Source organism: Formica exsecta, unplaced genomic scaffold (genome assembly GCF_003651465.1).
Source record: "Formica exsecta isolate Colony F162 unplaced genomic scaffold, ASM365146v1 scaffold17, whole genome shotgun sequence".
Lineage (NCBI taxonomy): Eukaryota > Metazoa > Arthropoda > Insecta > Hymenoptera > Formicidae > Formica > Formica exsecta.
Window position 1 is genome coordinate 170169 of NW_021849015.1, and position 20535 is coordinate 190703.

General features: G+C 34.7%; 2 protein-coding genes and 1 long non-coding RNA gene across 3 annotated transcripts; 1 reads left to right on the forward strand and 2 right to left on the reverse strand.

Moving 5' to 3' along the window:
* Positions 1 to 923: 923 nt before the first annotated feature.
* LOC115233295 lies at positions 924 to 2707 on the forward strand. Its single transcript, XR_003883767.1, has 3 exons — positions 924 to 1139; positions 1432 to 1586; positions 2074 to 2707. It is a non-coding gene; the product is annotated as an uncharacterized LOC115233295 (long non-coding RNA).
* A 142-nt stretch (positions 2708 to 2849) lies between these two features.
* Positions 2850 to 6674, reverse strand: LOC115233293 (sodium channel protein Nach-like). The gene is made up of 9 exons (XM_029803611.1): positions 6210 to 6674; positions 5848 to 6064; positions 5469 to 5726; positions 5246 to 5393; positions 4974 to 5051; positions 4624 to 4848; positions 4353 to 4537; positions 4121 to 4224; positions 2850 to 4053 (listed from the first exon to the last, which is right to left on the reverse strand). The coding sequence occupies exons 1-9, from the start codon at positions 6496 to 6498 to the stop codon at positions 3935 to 3937; spliced, it is 1623 nt and encodes a 540-aa protein (XP_029659471.1). The 5' UTR covers positions 6499 to 6674; the 3' UTR covers positions 2850 to 3934.
* Positions 6675 to 6749: 75 nt separating this feature from the next.
* Positions 6750 to 12245, reverse strand: LOC115233294 (cAMP-dependent protein kinase catalytic subunit PRKX). The gene is made up of 5 exons (XM_029803612.1): positions 10953 to 12245; positions 9290 to 9452; positions 8654 to 8917; positions 7560 to 7890; positions 6750 to 7381 (listed from the first exon to the last, which is right to left on the reverse strand). Exons 1-5 carry the CDS (start codon positions 11041 to 11043, stop codon positions 7235 to 7237), a joined length of 996 nt encoding a protein of 331 aa, XP_029659472.1. The 5' UTR covers positions 11044 to 12245; the 3' UTR covers positions 6750 to 7234.
* Between the last annotated feature and the right edge of the window lie 8290 nt (positions 12246 to 20535).

Sequence of the window (20535 nt, forward strand, 5' to 3'; positions counted from 1 at the left end):
TATATATATATATATAGTGTATATAACATTGTCAATAGTTTAGTATGCGTTATATGTGTTATGTATTTAGCAATAAATTATATAATAAAAATTTTTTTTGCTAATTGATCACTTATCTAATTATTAAGCGATTAAGTAATTATCTCAGTTACTGATATTACAATTAGATTGATTCAATAAGTTAAAAAATAAAAATAATTAGTAATAATTTCTTGAGAAAAAGAGAGAGAGAGAGAGATACTAATACGATCCGTAGAGAGCTAAGTTTAAATCTATTTTCGTGGATAACAATTTCTGTCGGTTTTTAGAGTAGCCTAGTTTAGCGAAAAATACGAGTGAGAAATATAGGTGTATCCGGTACGTGTTTTTCACGACGAAAACACGTTACATAACGACCAGCTGGAGTTTAGGTCGGAAGTGTTCGTACATTGTTCGCATCGAGATTGATGTCTAACTAAACGAGTTAAATTTAAACGGGAGCTCGAAAATGATGGACGGCTTTCTATATTGGCACACATCGGTTAAAGAGTGAAAGCTCTTAATCGCGCGCAACAGTTCTGGCAGTTCCCAGAGTCGAACGAGTTTTAGAATAACACGATGCATCTTGCAATTTCCAGTTATGCTTAATGGACCGAGGCATATTAATTACGCAACGATCTTGAACCTGTCAATACTTATCGCGTTTCGATTATCCGGCGAGGGTCATTTTCGTCAGGAAGTTACGTCCAATATTCAGAATGCCTTAATATAACTCGAGGTAGCGGAATTCGTTATGTACTCCCCGAGAAATATTAGCCGATGGTGGGATCTCGTTTTCTACCAATCCTGAAGCAGAAGATGGTCGATGGAAGGTGCGACACGGTACGCGCGAATGAGCGGGTGGGGTTGGTGATGGTTCCTGGAGGAATTTCGGGATCACAGAGGGTCCGAGTGCGCGGATCCTGCGCCGCGTGATCTAGTCTATCATTGCACGTAAGACGGCGAGGAACGCATTTCTGAATTCGAGTTATCTCGAAAAAAAAAAATCGATAGTTTTGTGTTTTTATATATAATAATAACGATTACAATCAAAAATAAATTCTGAGCATTATAGCAAAATTTCGTTCAAACGTTTGCAAATTGTGATAATTCAAGCATTCGTGAGTATCGTCGTTATTTCTTGAATAAACACCGATCAATTGCCTGCAATGAGATTGATAAAAATAATAGTAGAAAATATTATAATATTACATATACAATTTAATTGTAAAATACTGGAAATTGGTTCAATATTTAAAAAAAAGATAAAAATTAATTATTTTGCTTTAGCTTATATATAAACTTACGCAAAAAAATGATCGATTGATTCGTAATCTATATAGAATATGAGTAGAATAAATTTATCGGATAATAGTAAATATAATGAGTAATGAATTTAATATGCGACAATAGAGCGTGCTGTCTATACCGATTAAAAAATGCCACAAGCGGCCCACGAGACGAAGAACATATTGATGACGTACTTCATTCTTATTCTTCTATTAATTTCACTTTGGGTATTATACTCGGGGTTATTCTTTTAATCACAGCAGACATTCCTCATTATGGTAAGTTATTATTAATAAATATATTTAAATTTTTATTTTACATGCTAATTACTTACTTATATCAAGTAGGTTTTTAGATTAAAATTTTTTTTTCTTTCGTATAATTTTGATTTTAATATAAGTATTATAATATGGAATGGTTTCCGTTTCCTTTAAATGTATATATTAAAATTATTTGAATTATATAGATATTTTTTCTCATATTCTCATTTTCAAGATAAGTTCGTATATGTATACATATATAAAAAATCACATAAAACAAGACTACAATATTGAAGATATTGTTACGTTGGTCATTGAAATCTCCGAACAGTAGGCACAATTTCATTATTCATTGTAATTTGACAATAATCCTATTCATCTTATGATCGTTTTCTGTGCTACGTTTCATTATCGATTAATCACAATTGAATTATCAATAATATAAATTAAGGAAATATCTTGACTTGCACTTGATGATATCTTAAATATAAACGTCGTATTTTAGGGCTGAAAACAGAGAAGACATGCGTGTCAAAAGGCGGATGCATTCGAAGGATCCAAGATGGACACTTCATTCGGAAAGCTCACTGGTTCTCTCATCTTATTACTTATTATATTTTTTCTTGATGCCTGGAGATACATGTTTTACACAAATCTCTTTCGATCGTTTAGTGGCCGATTTTTACGATGAGAATTATTTAAAAATATTTGTATAATTATTTAAGAATTATTTAAAAATATATCAGAAAATAGAAAGATTTTAAAAGGCTTATTCTTTTCTATCATCTTGTATTTATTTTTTGCTATTCTATCGTAGAAATCGGCCAAAATTAAATACTTATATTATATAAATTATATCTTCTAAGAGATGATTAGCAATGAACATTTTTTTAAATCTAAACTTAAAACAATTTATTATCTTATTAGCATTTCTATATAAAATTTACATTGTCATTAAACTGTGTTCATTTGAGGTCACCGAAATAAATATATCAGTCTCACATGCGTTCATATAGGGTCCATATCGTTCATTTTACTCGTTTGATTACGATATCACATTTCTTTAAATTTGTTCGTAGTACATCTTCAATATATATACCATATACAATATATGATACCATAAAATAAATCTCTTCGTTTGAAATGCCGGCTGAAATTTATTTTATGACTTATTTTGTCTCTACAAAAATAATTTGGCATTACATACAGATTAGCTGTGATGTAACAAAACATAATTACGAAAAATGATTTTTGTGGCAAAATGCAACAAATACAGAATGTTATAGAAACGCGGAAGGTATGCGAAAGATACGTGGGCGTTTACTCCAAAAATAGTCGACGCTTCCAGCTCTCAAAGTTCGACCATACGTTCACGTAGAACTAAATCAGTATTTTCGACAGCATTCACGAAAATAGATGACGTGATTAGTACACATTTCAATGCTGGGTAGCAATTAGCGTGCGCTGCATTAACGAAAAGCTTTCAAATGTTGCATAAGGCTGAGATTTCTGAGATCGTATGACTTGAGTATCGAATTACTTGTTTGTTTTATTCGAAACTTCTGAAATATTCTTCACGATATAAATATCTACCTTCGCATCCACAAAGTATCTTCTCTTTTTCACACATCGTCTTATTCAACAATTTTTATGTCTCATATATTCGCGAAATTAAATATCAAGTTTACCGCCGTTTAACGTGTCGGGTGCTTTTATATTCTTTTTTTGCCATTTCTTTTATTTCGATAAATCATCTCTGTGATCTTCCGTGATCATATCGCAACATTTTATATCTGCATGTTGCTATTTCGAGCATATCGCTTATATTAATGCCAACATTAATAAACAGGTGCGTGCAGGTGTCGATGACGAACTATATATATTAAACGAAGTATATTTAATGAAAATTGATGCACACACATCACATGATACCACCGAGAAAAAATAAACCTAAAGGAGGATCAAAAATTATAATAGTATAGTTTATAGATCATATTTTTCTACACGACTTGGTTCTAAAGATTATCAGACATGATTATAGGAGACTCGTAGTAGTAGTAGATCTTTTCACGGGCGTGGACTTAAATGTTACGGCAGCGCTCCAGTAACCGCTCGAAATAGATCTAATCGTTCCAGATTTGTGATGCTGACGATGCGGCATTCGTGCGGCCGGTGCGGTGTCCTGAAAAACGTCGGCATAACGGTGGCAATCATTTTTCACGCAATTATTTTTCCGATTATACGATTAGATATATAATATATAATTAACAAATTGCGCAACATATATAGTTACATATATACATAGTTCTCTATTTTACATATAACATTAGATACATTTTATTAATAAAATTTCTGGTCGGTGATGATTATTTCGATTTTTTTTCCTTATAGTAAGAACGAAAAAATAATTCAATAAAATAAAAAATTTCCACGGCGCTTATAAAACTGGCTCCCAAGCAAAGACTAAATATGCCACCCACGGATGCTGAAAAAAAAATTTTAATTAAGACTTTAAAACAATTTATTATATGCCAATAGAAACAATTGTTTACCTAACAAATATAATTCATCGGCAATCGGTATTGTATTCATTTGTATAAATATTTCAGTATTAAAATATACTCTTAGAACAGCTTGCGACTTTGTAAGATTCGTGCTAGAATAAATAATACACATACATATATATGTATAGAGAAAGAGAGAGAGAGAGAGAGAAAGAGAGAGAGAGAGGAGAACAAAAATATTTTAAATAACATGTTTCTACATTATTTAATCACAACTTACTAAATCGGCAGAATATTGAAATCATGAACACCATTTAGTAAAAGTGAGGAAGTTCGTGTTTTGTAATATGTATTCGTGCATGGATTTCGACATTCACACGTAAAATTTTTTTCGACGGTATTATGAATGATCCGTGTATGATGTATGTTCGCGTTAAGGCATTCGAAATCTTGCCACTCGCAGATCTACAGAGGCATTAATATACAGATATATTAATATATGAAATACATACTGGAAAAGACTGATTTTTGAAAAAAATTTAAAATTTTACTCTTAAAGAATATTTATTTGCTATGGGTGTGTAATAATATGGCAAGCAATCACAGGCTTTTAGAACAGCCCTGATAGAGCAGCTAGTAAAACAGTTTAAATATCGATATGCAGGAAAATATTTCAATTCAGTTTTTTTGTCTGCGCAATGCGGAACCAATTCACCGCGTTCATTTCGATAGTAATATCCGGCGAGCTTCTCCTTTCTAGTTGGAATTGTAGCGATCTATGTATCAAACAAAATCACAAAGTAGTCAGATATTATGAAACATATTGGAGAAATGTTTAATTATTTTTCTTTATAATGTCGCATAAAGAAATTCAGACATATTTGTAAAAATATTTAATTACCCGCAATTCTTGATTTGCTTGTAAAATTTGTCTAGTAGATATGGGTCCGACAAAATCCTGAGGGTGATGAGTAAATATCTATTTTATAGACAAAAAGAAATATATATATATAATTAATATAACTTTGAATATATGCAATTGAAAACATGTAAAAAGCTAATATCTATGTACGAATGGTTTTAGTGACTATAAATTATGCATTGTATAAAAATATAACTATTTTGCATAATGCTTAAAAATGTTAAAAATAAAAAAGTGTTAATTTTTTATACCAAAAGACCGATGGAATTTGTTGCAAATTCGATGGGCTTGTCTCCCATGCCATCGCTATTAACTATCAAATCTCGTTTTGAAACAGCAATAAGACCGACTCTTGGTCCAAACAACACAGATCTGAGAAAATCAGTATACTCCCTGGCTCTAGTTCGATTGAAACAAAGTTACATTCGTAACACAATTATATCAATTTGAGTATAATTAAATGAACGTAATTACCTGCCGATTTGTATATCATCTTCGAGAATATAGTTAAAGGAACAACATATACCTGAATGAGTGTAAGATATTTTAAACAATTCGCTACAATTCTTTGCATTGCCGTCCCACCAACAGTACTCAAATAAGTCTTCGCAAGGTCGCAAAAGTTTTAAGAAATTTAATAATGTCATATGGTTTATTTTTAACAGTGCTTGCAAGTCTTTCAAGTATTTCCTACCACTGGCAACATGTTCGTTCGCAAATGAGGGCCCATATCTGAGAAAATATAAAAGTTTGTCATTAATTGTAAGTTTAGATAGTTTTTCTTTTTTCAAGAATTGGTAACATTTGTTTTTATATAAGCTATGTGTACATTGTTAATGAAAAATATACATACTTGAGTAGGAACATCGCCGTTTTGTTATCCATGTTGGGTGGCAACTGCAAACTTCGCAATACTTCTTCACGTCTTGCACGTAGCGGAGATACTAATGGACAAACAGTAACAGCTGGGAAAGGGACTATAGCTATTGGGTTGTAAAACGATTGAATAACAGTGCGAGTTGGATTAGTACTGTAACGTATCCAGGTTTTCCAAAACATCCAACTTAAAACTAAGAGAAAGAAATGATTTATATCTGATGAATCTTAATATATGTTAAATGTATTGTTGCACACTTATAATTAAAATATAGAATATTTTATAGAGTAAATAATAATTAGATCATTATAAGTAAAGCGTATATTTGTTATACCCACACGCGAAACTGCACATCATGATTAAAGTCCAGAAGATCTTCCCGAGGGCAGTGGATTTTATTCCACGTAAGTTGCGAAAGTATTTCACGCCGTGCAGAGAACTGTCATACAGATATTCTAGCAGAAAGTGACGGGCAATTTGTTTTGTACTTTCTGTCGATTGATCGTCATACGATTCGATGTTAGAGTGATCAAATAATCTATCATTTATCTTCTTCACGACATCTACTTGATCTACTATAATTCTATTCACTGCATGTCTTTTTGCCCGGGAAACGTTTAACATCATGACGCAGACACGCTAGAACGCTTACTTCTTAATATTTGTTCGGTGATCACTGTTGCAGAATGTTTCGCTTAACGCACCGACAATGTTTCTTCTACAATAAATTGCTTTATACTGTTGTTTGACCAGAATCATGTTGATTTTATCGCACCTAGAAAGTTATATTGTGATCAAACATGCAAACGTCGCGTGTCAAGGTTCACTTTATATTTTTTATTATGCTTTGCAAAATTAATCAAGTAATCAAGTAATCGATGGAAAACCATTATATTTTCTTATCAGATAAATACAGTATGTTCCTTGAGTGGATTTATTTTCTGATGATCACTGAAAGTATAAATCGATTTTATTATATTAATAGAATTTAAAACGCAGAGTAATATACACGACAACATAAGGTATTAATAATTTTTAAAAAATATGATGAGTAGAGAATTAAAATATACATATTCATCAAAAAAATATTATTCACTTTTTATTTACAGAATTTCACGAAAACAATGAAACGGAATGCCTAATCTAGAAAAAAACGCACACATACAAATAAATAAGCAATACGCAACCAAATATAAAAAATCATCTATATACAGAATAGAAAATTAATTATCAAACATATAGCAAATATCATCGAATTGTGATCACGTTTGCTCTATACCATAGAGTGAATTCTTTTATTTAGCGCCTTAGTGAATTTGCGTGCAAAATATTGTGACTATTTAACGATATCATCATACTATTGTCAAAAATCTTGGAATAGAGCTAATTGATCTGGTGGTAAAGGTGGTTGGGAACGCCAGTCGGTTTCAGGATAATCGTCGAAGCAGCTTGCATCACCTGGCGCTTTCACACGTGGCCTTATCGGAGGTGTCAAGGCTCTTTGCGGCACCTGTAAACATGGATCGATACTTTAACTGCGATTTTCAAAATATTACAAAGGATAGAGACACATGCATGCACGCATGATAATATTTATAAATATTATTATAAATATTTTTTATTTCTGTTATCTTTTATTTTATTTTATATTGCATTACGTGAATTTAATTAAATTGATATAAAATTACCAGAGGCCATTCGACTAATTTGAACCATCGATGCCTTTTAACATCTTCAGCACCCTGCCTCATATTTCCCAATCTTTTCGTACGGTCAGCGACCAGTAATTTCTTGATGAGATCTTTCGCGATAGGATCCATGTGTTTCGGCCATTCTATCCTACCACTCAGGATCTTTTCATAGATTCCGAAAGGATTGTCGTCAAAGAACGGCGGATATCCCGCCAACATTTCGTATATTAAAACGCCTAACGCCCACCAGTCCACAGCTTTGTTGTGTCCTTTGCTTTGAATTATTTCCGGCGCCAAATATTCTGGCGTACCACACAAAGTCCATGTCCTAAAAATAGATATATTAAAAAATAGATGTACATGATCTCGATGTGATATGAGCTCTTTATAAACAAGAATTAATTGAAACTAAAAAGAGAAGTAATATAAAAAGAGGAATATTAAATAAATATTACATAACACAATTTTTTGAATATTTAATACTATGTAGAAATAGATAATTTTTATGTAGAAATATATATTATATTAGATAACATTTTAATATATAGAATATTAAAAATTATTTAGAATAAATAGAGTATATATACTTTTTTATTTTTGCACATATTTTTATTTTTATTCGAAAAGATTTTATCAATAAGTAAATTATTCATAGAAAGGTGAAGGAAGACAATTAAGAGCCAGCGCGATAATTTATGCGTAAATTTTATTATAATCAAATTAACATAAAGTAACGACTTAAACTTAATAATAAAAAGCGTACGTTTTAATTCTATTTTTACCATTTTCAGCTCAATTAGAAATTAAATAAAGAACAGAAACCGAGCTGTCTTTTATTTAATTTGTAATTGCGTTGAAGATGGTCAAAAAAAAAAAAAAGATAGAAACATACGCTTTCTATTATTAAGTTTATCGCTACTTTATGTTAATATAATTTGATCATAATAAAATTTGCGCACAAATTACCGTGCTGGCTCTTAATTGCCTTCCCTCATCTCTGTGTGATATATTCGTAAGAGTCTTTATTGTTTTATTTTAATTTTAAGTAGATTATTTTTCTGAAATACTCTTTTTTTTTTTAATTGGCTCACCTATCCGTAAGTTTTTTCGAGAAGCCGAAATCGGTGATTTTCAAGTGTCCTTGACTGTCTAGGAGAAGATTTTCAGGCTTAAGATCCCTGTAAACTATGTGCTTACTGTGTAGATACTCTAGAGCACAAACTAATTCGGCCGCATAAAAACAGCTCGTAGGTCCGGCGAATCTTCCGGCCGCCCTTAGGTAAGAGAAGAGTTCTCCGCCGGCAACAAACTCCAGTAGCATGTACACTCTGGCTTCATCTCTGCCGTTCCATAGCCTGAAAAGACGACAGATCTGAAAACAAGGCGACAAGCTGGGTTGTTACGCGAGCAAAATCTCGACTTTCGCTCCTCTGATTGAAAAAGCGTTTTCCCTCGCGAGCGTATCGATTTCTCTCGCCTCTATCCAACTGTTTAATCGCGACTCGGTACAAACTAGTCAATCAGCATTTGTATGTGTCGCTCTCTCTAGTCCTGACCACGCTTTAACAATCTCCGCGTAAATCCTTTCCTTGACCGACAAATGCATTACTTTCTTTATTCCTTTGGATATGATTACATCGCATGTTTGAAGTCGGAAAATAATTACCGATTATTTTAAAATAATGTGTTTTTATATGTTTAATAATAATAACAAATATAATACTTACATGTTGACAATAAAAGGATGTTTAACTTCTTTCAGGATTGTGATTTCATTGCGCAAATGTTCGACTTGCTTTAATCTGATCACGTCGACCATGGAGAGGATTTTCAGAGCGAGAGGTGTTCCATGATGCCTGCAGAGAACCACTCTGCCGAATGTGCCAGTGCCTGGAAATTATATCAAAACTTGTAGATTATTATTAATTGGGATTCGCGCGCAAACTTATATATATATATATATATATCTATAAATCAAATCTGTAATGATCTCATATAATAATAATCTTTATTATCGTGAATTAAATTTGTAAAATGTTATGTTATGTTAACGCTCTTATTTGACGCAAATTTTTTTTTGTTAACGGATTATATTTTCTCGGTTTGTCTCGTCAATATAACAGAATAAAATAAAATGCAGTATAACAGGATTTTACGAATAACAAGTATACTTGCCATTGCGAAATCTTATTTACTACAACCGATTATTGAAATGACCGTTAATTGCCAACGCTCTCGACGTTCTTTTAATCTTAATGTGCATGCGCTCTGTTTGTAATGTACTTTCCCACGAATGCAGGTGACTCGGTTGTTCCAGTTAACGTACCGTGACCAATTAGCGCGCGCACAAATGAGCCCTAGCTAAATTAAACCTCGAAATTGATCATCATATTGCAGCGGCTCTCGCAAGATTTAGCATGTTTATGCGCATATATATTTATTCTGAAAGAGAGCAGTTTGTATCAAGTAGCGACGAAATTGGCTGCGTAGCAAGAGCGACGCGATACATACACGTCGTCTACCTACAGCTCGGAACAGGTGTCAAACGACGAAACGCTTCCGGTGATGGCGTAGTCGCTTTAAATAATCGCGCGACGGACACAAATTTAGGTATAACGTCGCACGAATAGTCACGAATAAAAATTGCCCGAGCGATACAGAAGACTAGAAGTCGTTTGAAAGATAAAGAAGAAAAAAAGATAATTTTTAGAAATTAAAGTTTCTTTTTTAGAGACGCTCACACATTATAATTCATCTCACGAATAACACCTGAGACTAAAATTTAAAAAAAAAGAAAAAATTTCGTACAAACACAGATACACCCACATACACACATGGATTGATCTGCAATTTTCCGACCACTCTCCCACATAATTCCGACTTCACACACAACAAGCAGTTAAATATACACTGGATACCCTCTCACTCTCTGGTGTCCCACTTCCTTACTTCGAAAACGATACGCTTTATTCCTTTTCGCTTGTTTATCATAAACTTGTGATTCAAAATATTATTTTTTAATTATATTAATTTGATTATATTGTATAATTGATTATATTGTATATCTTTGTCATTATTTATATTTATATAATTTCTTATTGATAATTTTTTGTATCGCTAAGTAAAACAATTCTTTTAATTTGTAGTTTTATATAAGAATTTGTACACACATAATCTTTTATAAAATAAGTATATATTCAAAAACTAATATAAAGCATTTAAAGATATAAAATGATTTATTCCGGGCAATATTACTACTTTATAAAATATTTTTACATATTAAACACACAGATGAGAATTATTATTAAATAAACATGATAATAATTGTATCTTTAAGGAAGCATATTTTCCATTACTTTTTTTAGTTAGAGTAACATATTTCGAACTTACCGATAGTCTTGATGATTTCCAAATCGTCAATGTCATATCGCGGCGGATCCTCTTGAGATCCCTCATCATCGGATGTAGTATCTCCCGACATCGTTTACGGAGTACTGTCGAGCCGAGCGTGGTCAGAGAAAGTTTCTGATTTATTTCTCCCTCGACACGTGGAAAGAAGAAAGGAAACCCCGGTTCAACGTTCCACACTGCGATATTCTTAGACCACAAACCGACGACGACTCGTTCTCATATCTGTTCTTCGTGACCTCTGCTCGTAACGCGCTCGTGGTTCTCGAAGTAGCTTTGTTAATTTCCAATGCAACGCGGGTGTAAATTAAAATGAATAAAAATTACCAGATACTTTGATTGTCTTTAAAAATATAATAAGCGTTTCCTGTATACTGTAAACTCTCTTGAAAAATATCTTTAACGCGGTCGGTATTATTTTCAAGAAGTGCTCCCGCAAAGTACTGCTTGAAAGCAAGTTGATACAAACGTTCCTGTCAACGATCCTCCTTCTCTCTACCTCTCACTCGGAGTGCGTTGATTTTTCATAAGTGTCATTTACCAGCGGCAAATGTGTATCGCAGTAAAACGCATGTTTGAATAAAGAAAACGAGTTTGCTTTCTATGTTTTCACACACGACAATGTGTTAAACAATTTTATCAGCGACTTTTATCTACGGAAAGGGAGAGAGAAAGAAAGACAGAGGGGAGAGGGGTGGAAGGAAAAAGAGAAAGATCCAGTCTCTCTAATTAAATATTCTAGAAAAATATGAATTGCAAATGCAAATGTTGTTGCGGTTCCTGCTCAGGGATATCGCACGTGTGGTATTTGCAATCAGAACGGCAGCAATCACCGTTCACTCTTATTCACATATCCTCATAGATACATACTTCACAAATTCGTTAAATAAGCTGTCATTCTTGGTTTTAAGTTCAACGCGACTCACACTGCACAATTCTGGATTTTTTAAAATTTTGCGTGATTCAGAAATAACACATTAGTTAACTTTGACATATAACAGCTGAGCACCGCACGTGCATAATTGCCAGTTGTTAAATCGTATGCTTCCCAGAAATGTCAAACCGCACTAACACCAATGCGATCTCTAGCAGCGAGCGCCTCGACCACAACATATGCAGCAGCAAAATTATTTTATGTTATTTTTCTATGCCATTCATCAAATTAATCGATTGAATGATCTTGATCTCGAACTTTGATTAAAAGATAATTATTATGTCATCCTTGGACCCCGCGCAACATGCGGTTCGGGTGCCAACCAGAACTAAACTGGTCACCGAGGGATCTCAAAAGGCTGTCTATCCTTCTGTTGCCCCCTCTCTTTCCTTTGACCCCCCATCCCCTATTCGCTCCCACTTCGCGCGTACTCTCACTGAACATCGCATCTGTATCACGTAGCCGAAGAGATTTATAGGAATCGTGATCGATGCCGGAAGATCGGCGCAAAATATATAGACTTCTTCGAGACAGAAGCGAAAAACTATAGCCGATAAAAGCCAGTGCAAAAATACGAATCGTTCGCTCTAAATTATGGTCGGTCTCGTTTTGGCACACGCCAATGTAAGTATACGTTTGCGTCAACCCCCACAAATACGGGGACAGCTTTTATCAAAGTTTATTCTGAAAATCTCGAGATTAATTGCAACCACCTTTTTTCCAAGCGGATGAGTCCGATACGCCTAAAATTTATTTTATGAATCATTGAACGCGGTGATTGTGACTCAGAATTTTTAACGGTACTCATCGAAAGGAAAGACTGGTACCTTCAAAAGAGTTGACAGTGCAAGTCTCTTGTGTTTCTCACTGAGATATACATATAGCGACGAGTTAAAAATTTTCTGTGAATGTCGAAATCATCATGGATCATCTTGGACATCCTGAAGCATCCTCGTCGTCGTGCTGTTTCGTAGATCGATTATATGTCGCTGGCTTGTTGAAAAACGGTCGGAGCAGATTTGCTGACGATCGAGCGATTCCTTCGAATTTCGACTTATTTTTGAATTTGGCGATCGTCCAGTTGCATTTTGCCACCGACGCTCGACGTCGCGATGACTGACGACACCTATTGGGCCCCACTACCAGCGAGCCCCCATAAATCGCGGCTTTTATATTTATCGCTATGCGCTCTCGATCCGCGAACGCGTTGAAAGCACGTTCGTTGATTATATCGAAGAAAAATACATCATTATGGGCGAGAGCAAGGAGAATAATATCTAACAATTTTGTTGATTCGAGGTCGTGAAAAAATGTCAGGATGCATAATAGTAAATTACCGTCACGAGTCCATGACTATATCCTTTCGTAACTGATATTTGGCGTTTCGTGATGTTGTGTTTAACGTCAACATCTGCGATTATTATGTAACAAAATAATACAGCGTAAAGCTGTAAACGCGAGCTCCGCATGTTACATATTGCGTCAACTTTCTTAAATAAATTATTGGCTTATACCTATTTTAGTCACACACAGCAGAACGCGATTGAATACTTATTTAATTATTTTGTCGACGCTTTTCTGGCTAATAAAGTTTGAAAAATGCCGTTGCGATGTTGTATCGCTGTGTTTCAATATTTGTTCCATAGTACGCGGTATGATTACACAGACCAAACTAAAAATAATAGTTTCCCGGAAACTCCATCGTGCGATATCATTCGATGCCAAGACGAGAGAGTATAAGCCTTAATAATTACATATACTGGCTTTGTACGAGCATATTCTGAAGTAGCCTGTGATTATGAAACAATAATACTCACTATCCTTACGAATTGAATAAGCAAATGTATATTGAATTATGTAAATGCTTCGGTCATTAATTACTTAACGAAATGCGACAATAGAACTACGGTTACATAGCCTATTGATTTAGAAAGATAATATATATATATATAAGATACTAATATATTTGTAATATACATCCAGATCGCGCAAAAAAAAAATTTATATGATTCTTAATGATATGCATCGAAATGTGCTGACACTTTTACAACAAGTGCATATTTATCAAGAAAATGCACTTCGAAAGAAGCGTCTGATGTCAAGATGGAGAAATTGATATTCGGGTTACAAACTATTTTTTAGAATCGTGTCGTTAACTTAGACCGGGAACATCAGTATTGAATGACTGCAGTCATATATCAGTTAATAGCGATGTTTATGCTAACTCGAAAAATAAATGTGTTCCATGCTCACGAGTTTCGCCGGACGGATGCTTTTAACGTCACTTTGTAGACGCGAATGAAACGTCGAAACCATCGTCGCGATCAATATATTTGTTGCAAAGTTCTGATTTTAATCGTAAATCAATATTAGCAATCGCGTTGATCGAAGATTGATGACCCGTAAAACAACCGCGAACAACACATGCGTTACCAGAGAAAGATAGAGTTTGACCGTCAGTATTCTTATTACAGATCTAATTTACTGATTGTAAAAGTTTACTTCAAAAATCTTAAATCGAAAATTTAAATTTATGTCGAAAAATATAGAAGTTCATTTTTTAAATATCTATTTACTTCTTTAAAGATTTTACAAGAAACAAGTATCAAGTTTTCGTTATTTGCTTCGTCTATCAAAATTCCCACATCTCGTTCTATCTCTCGTGAAAAAAATCTTAGTTTCTTTTAAATTTTGTATAAAATAAATTTTGTAAAATTTTTTAATGTACAACTAGAATCAAAGATACTTTCTCCCTCTTTGATTTTTCAAAAAATTCATTAACCTGATTTTTGTATTCATTTATCAATCGCGTTATTGACGCACATAGATTATAATGGTTCTCGTGCTACGAACATTACGTTTTCTCTTGTTTGGAACGAAATACGTTTAATACATGACGATGTCAAACCGCAGAAAATGTCTGTATCTATCTTCCAAGGACAGCGAGCCTAGGAAGTTGTTGGTCAGCATGATGTCAGCGTCGCCTACGATTTCTGGATGTAGATCAAATTCGTGTGGGTATCTAGAAAGCAAAAGAATATACACGTCGCTCAAGAATACGTTACTGCAAAATTGCCTCATTGCCGTACCATTGTTAATTCTCTGACTATCTTTGCTAGACGTGTACGCTTAAGCATCCAATTTTCTGAATGTTGCATCCGCTGATGTGTCATTGATTAATGTGCTTCGTTAGGTTTGACGTCTCCGACAACTTCATTATTCCTTTCTTTGTGAAGCTACGGTAGTAAAGACTATGGAAACGAAGAACTTTGTAGGCATGCTTCGTGCCTGCTTCATGCTTTTCTTGATAGTTACGAAGCCGACATTTTCCACAGCCTAACAATGATTAGCATGAGTCATCGACCTACCTTGTACTGGTATATACGGTGCTTATGTGTAAATCTACACATACAGATAAATTACTTATTAACCGTCTATGTAATGTGAAATATGATATAATGATTCGACTAATTTTCATTCCTAAGTTATTTATCCAGAATTACAAGACGGTTTTCAATAGATTTGATGAATAGTAATAATTTTTATTTGCACATAATTGAAGAAATTTTTACTAAAAGAACGAGATTTATATCTTTGCTACATTCATTTAAAGCTCGTGTCGCGAGCTATATCTACACTCGTCGAATGTTTGTATACGTGTATGTCGTGATGTGAGAGCTTATAGATATACACATACACACACACACTCACATTCAAAAGAGAGACAGGCGAAAAATATACACGTGCGTGTAGCTAATCGGAGGTTCCCAGGGAGCATGAAGGTTTCGCTCCGTGTTTTCAAGCTTCTACAAGCGATCCCACGGCGACTTCCGGTTCCGCGCCTCGACTTATCCACTTCCCGTTGCTACGACAATTTTCCGCGAGTATCACGCAGAGGCGCTAAAAAAAGTAATAACGCTGTTATGTGCACGCACAGGTCACGGTTCGTTTCTTTATGCAAGAAATCCAATGTTTCAGAATTTTATCATTCATAATTAATTACGCACACTGCATTAATTATACATTAATCTCGGTGAAATCTCTCACATCGTTATGAATTATGAATAAATGTAAAGTTTTCGCGATAAAAAAAATACAAGCTGATAAAAATATCTCAACAATTTGTTTATTTAGAGGAAAATGCATTATAGATATTAACCCATACAGCACAGATCATTGCAATTATATTGCAGCAACATTGCAATGTTGCAAATTGCAATGCAACATTACAAAGACATTGCAGAAATATAGAGCCACAAAGTACCAGCACATGGGAAAATGTGAACGACCGAAAGATTTAACGCAGAAATGAGACGTTATGTGTTTTTCTTTCCAGCCCGTTTATATCACGCTCAACATGGCACAGGTGCTTACCTGGCGAGTCAGGATGCAGCCAGGCCTGTCCGTTCGTCTGACCGTCGTGCAACTCAACCTGAAACCGGAAGCGCCGCTTTCTGGCCTGCTGCCCACGAACAATGAGATCGAGAGAGATTCCTGGGAGGACGTGAGCACGATCGAACTACGAGGTGTTTTATCGACAGCGGAGATCGAAAATATTCATTTCTCCGGCTGAAAACATACGAATTGAAACTTCACGTCCAGTTGCATAAATCGTGCTTAGAACATCGCGTGTATCGCTACTTCCTGTATTGTTTAAAATCAAAAAGATATCAGATCAATTTCGTTGTCTTATATTTACTTAAATTTCTTTTATATCGTAGATGTTAAGAATTTTCGCTAGCGTTAGAATGTATTTCTCAGTTAATTTGTAAGAGTAGTACACGTTTGCAGATACACCTGACAAGAAAATAATTTTTAGAAAATAGTTGATAAAGTGTGGTTACCGATATTTTCGTAAGCATGACAAATAGACGTACTGTGCAAAGCGGCACGGAGACAATCGAGAAAATCTTTTCACGGCCACTATCGTCACGTGGCACGCGTACGTGCAGCAACAGGTGTGACGCAACAGGTAATCAAATGCCGTTATTACGATTTGCTCTTTGTCAAATTCATTGACTATTTTTCGTGCTTATCTACGATTCGAAACAATTATTTTTTAATGATTATTTTTCGAGGATCGATGCGAAATTGATCGGCTATCCTTTTATCCGGATATTATTTAAAAAACGAACACGTGCACTTTTAAATTTCTCCTTCTGCGCTTATAAATTGATCTAATATACTTTCTCTAAAGAAAATATAACGATTATAATCAAAGTTGTAAAACATGAAAGAAGAACAATGCATTTGATAAGTTAATCATGAATATGCAAATAATTTTACAACGTGACGGAATAACTCGAAGTAAATTTTATACGAAATTTCTTTATGTACATATTACCTTATTTTCGTGATCGATTCCGCATAAGCGGAGAGCGCGAAGAAACTTGCATAGAGCTGTCGTTGCTTTTTCCGCAAGAGATGACGAAGAGTATGCGCATTTACTTGCCTTAGTCGCGCGACAGGTGGTGTGTGACATGACTTAAGTCTCGTTGCGAATCTGTCTGAGGACCTTGACGCGGCCTTTTTTTTCCACCGGACATTTTCTTCTTCTACCTGTCCGTTTCCGTTTGGTCCTGTCTTCCCTCCGTTACGCTTCTCTCTTTGTCCCGTCGTCGTCGTCGTCGCCGCTACGGGCATTTCGCTCGACAAATGCGCCTCTCCGTGACTATCATCCGCGACGCTTTGCGGTATGTTCTTGCACAGGAGGAGGTCGTTGCTCGTTGCCAAGCGGTTAGGCTTGCCACGTGTACGGACGGCGCTTCCGCGACTCGTGAAAAGTACAGGAAATAGGGGTGCGCGAGGCTGCTGGTCGTAATAGTTGCGTTATAAGAAATTTTAGCTTAGCGAATTTATTACATCTGATTATTCTAAAAACAAGAGCATGTAAAAAATTTCAAGTCAGGACTTTAGAAATAAAAAGACTTGAGACACAGCTTGCATCTCTCGAAGATTAACTTGGAAAAATTAACGGATTATTATAGTTGATATCGCAACTTATGTCGTAAAGAAATAGTTTTGGTAAATCTGATTATATATACTGTTAATAATAATATTATCATGGAAATTTACTCATTGTCAGAAATGATTTATAAAAAGCTACAGAATTATATATAAATAATATTTTATGAATATCTTATATATTAAGCAAAAAGAGCAAGAAATAAGATATTCTTGCCTCATATGATTGGTAAGATATATGATGGAGCGAACAACGTTGGAGCAATAGTCGAACGAGTTGTTCGATCCGCGTGTTCGTTTCTCCAATACATACGTGTTTGATGTTTATAAACCGATAGCGGGCGTCGGTGGACGTTTTAATGCCGTGGATACGCGTGCAGAAGAAAATGATTTCCTGGGCTTATCGCGTCGTGAGGCCGGACGCTGTGTATGACACGGGAGCTCCACGGGCTTGTTGCTTAAAATTCCCCGTGAATTCTTCCAGTGCCATTTACAGAATCCAAGCCAAGAGATAAGCCAGGAAAATTGTATGGAATATTTTCCATCTCGGGTGCGTCCTTCTGCTGAAGCTCTGATAAAGAAAACTTTGAAATATAATGATCGATATATCAGTAACCTTCGAGAGAGACGGCAAGATTCTTTAGATGCACACGCACGATCGATAAAAGTCGTTTGTACCATTGAAACTTCGTTGCGAGACCAGTTCTATTTTCTAAATATTGAGAGCTGTCCTCTGTCGTACAGCTATTGTCGATTCAATGTCGCATTGAAAGATAAAGAATAAATCAAGGTGAAAAAATGTAGCGGCATGATAAAGACGGTTGAACGATTGAACGTTGAACGATTGTAACGAAGTGATATAGAACGGATTATTAATCTCACGCAATTCAATTACGACAACGTAAATGAATCTTGGTATTGGTAGTCCGATAGCCAGAGTACACTTTGAAAATTTCAAATCATAAATCAAGAGATTCTAGAACGGAATCAATTTGATTTGTCTTCGCGAAGGAACACTGGATTCGGAAAAAAACATAGTCAGAGGAAACGAAGAAGCGGAATCCTCGAAGGTAGTTCATAGTTTGTTGATTGCTTCTTTCCCCCTTCTTGTTCTTCTGTCATGGATCGATGACTCTTCCCGGAAGCCGTGTCTAGATCTCGCGGAGCGCGTCATGATTTGTTCTTCAGGCGTTCTCCACGCTCGTCCTTCAAACTCTTGTCTCAGATCCATCTTTCTTTCTCTACTTCTACTTGCTTCTCGATTTGCTCGCTCTCACCCACAAAATCGTTCCCACCGATTCTCTTCAGGTTCGATCAGCATCGCGCTGTCGAGTTCTCCATGTTGGAATATGCCTCCTGTCCTCTTCATCTTTCCGCAGGCTATAATCTAGTGGAGTATCTATCTATCTCTTTCTCTCTTATTTTCCTCTCTGTTTTTTTATTCTTGATTTTTCTAGTTATTTCTACAATGTATCAGAAATTATGCAGTCTCTCTCAGTTATAGGTTTGCTAATACACTTGAAGTCGATTCTTTCTTATAAATGAAAATTTTTACTAGCCGAAGATAATTTTAAATATTCTGCAATTAAAAAGCAATATATTTTTCATACAATCTGTATTTTTTGTTATTGCGTATTTTATTATTGCGTTATCAAATATTAATGTTTCACTTCGCGATATATAATCAACATAGAAACGATAATTTTTTATCATTGTCTAAGACAATCGATTTTACAAATGATCGTAAGAAAGAAACGCTAAAAACGTGTTAGCTATCGATGTTTCGAGCTGAGATTTGCTGATTCCTTTTTTTGTTTCTCTAATGAATAATGTAGTTAAGCGGTTACGACAGTGCGGTTTAATTTCATTCGTTTCATACTGATTAAGATAAAATCGATTCGCGACGATTTACGTATAACGTGACGAAATGGTTTATTTATTTGGTATATTTATGAAATGAGAAAACCGATATATATATATGAGAAAATATAACACGCGTTTCTTCAAGTTTTCCCATCTGGTTCTCACGATTCGAATCTTCTCAGTGCGCCGTGTATATAGTTGCGATTCTTCGCCGACTATCTGCAAGTCTCTCTGTTCTCAAGCCATTCTTCCGGTCATGCCATCATTCTGGTTCTCACGGTTTATTCGAACATCGAGAAACGCGGCGCGGAAATGATGGCCGCTTGCAAAAGTCTTTTAATACGACACGGTTAAATACACTATATAACAATTGCGTAGTTTGGAAATAATCTGATCACATTCCTCTGTTTAACGATTCTCGTTGTTAGCTCATTGGAAGATCTTATCATATCTTCAAGTCGTAAAAAGAAACATAAAGTATGTTAGTTGAAGAAGTCTGTCATTTGAATGAGAAATACATATTTTCCGGTATAATTATCTGACAAAGTTGCAGTTATTAGAAAATAACTTATTTATATAAAAAATTTTACGCATTCCTAACAAAACATCTTATGGACATATCTATAATAATGTAAAATTTATTCCAATAATAAATACTGTTTCGCATATATATAATGCAAAATAGTAAATAATAAAATATTAATACTATCAATATTAAAATAAGTACAAATTAATACTATTATTTAATTTCTTACAATTTATTTAATATTTGTAACCCAAACGTTGTAGTAACGAGAGGCAGAT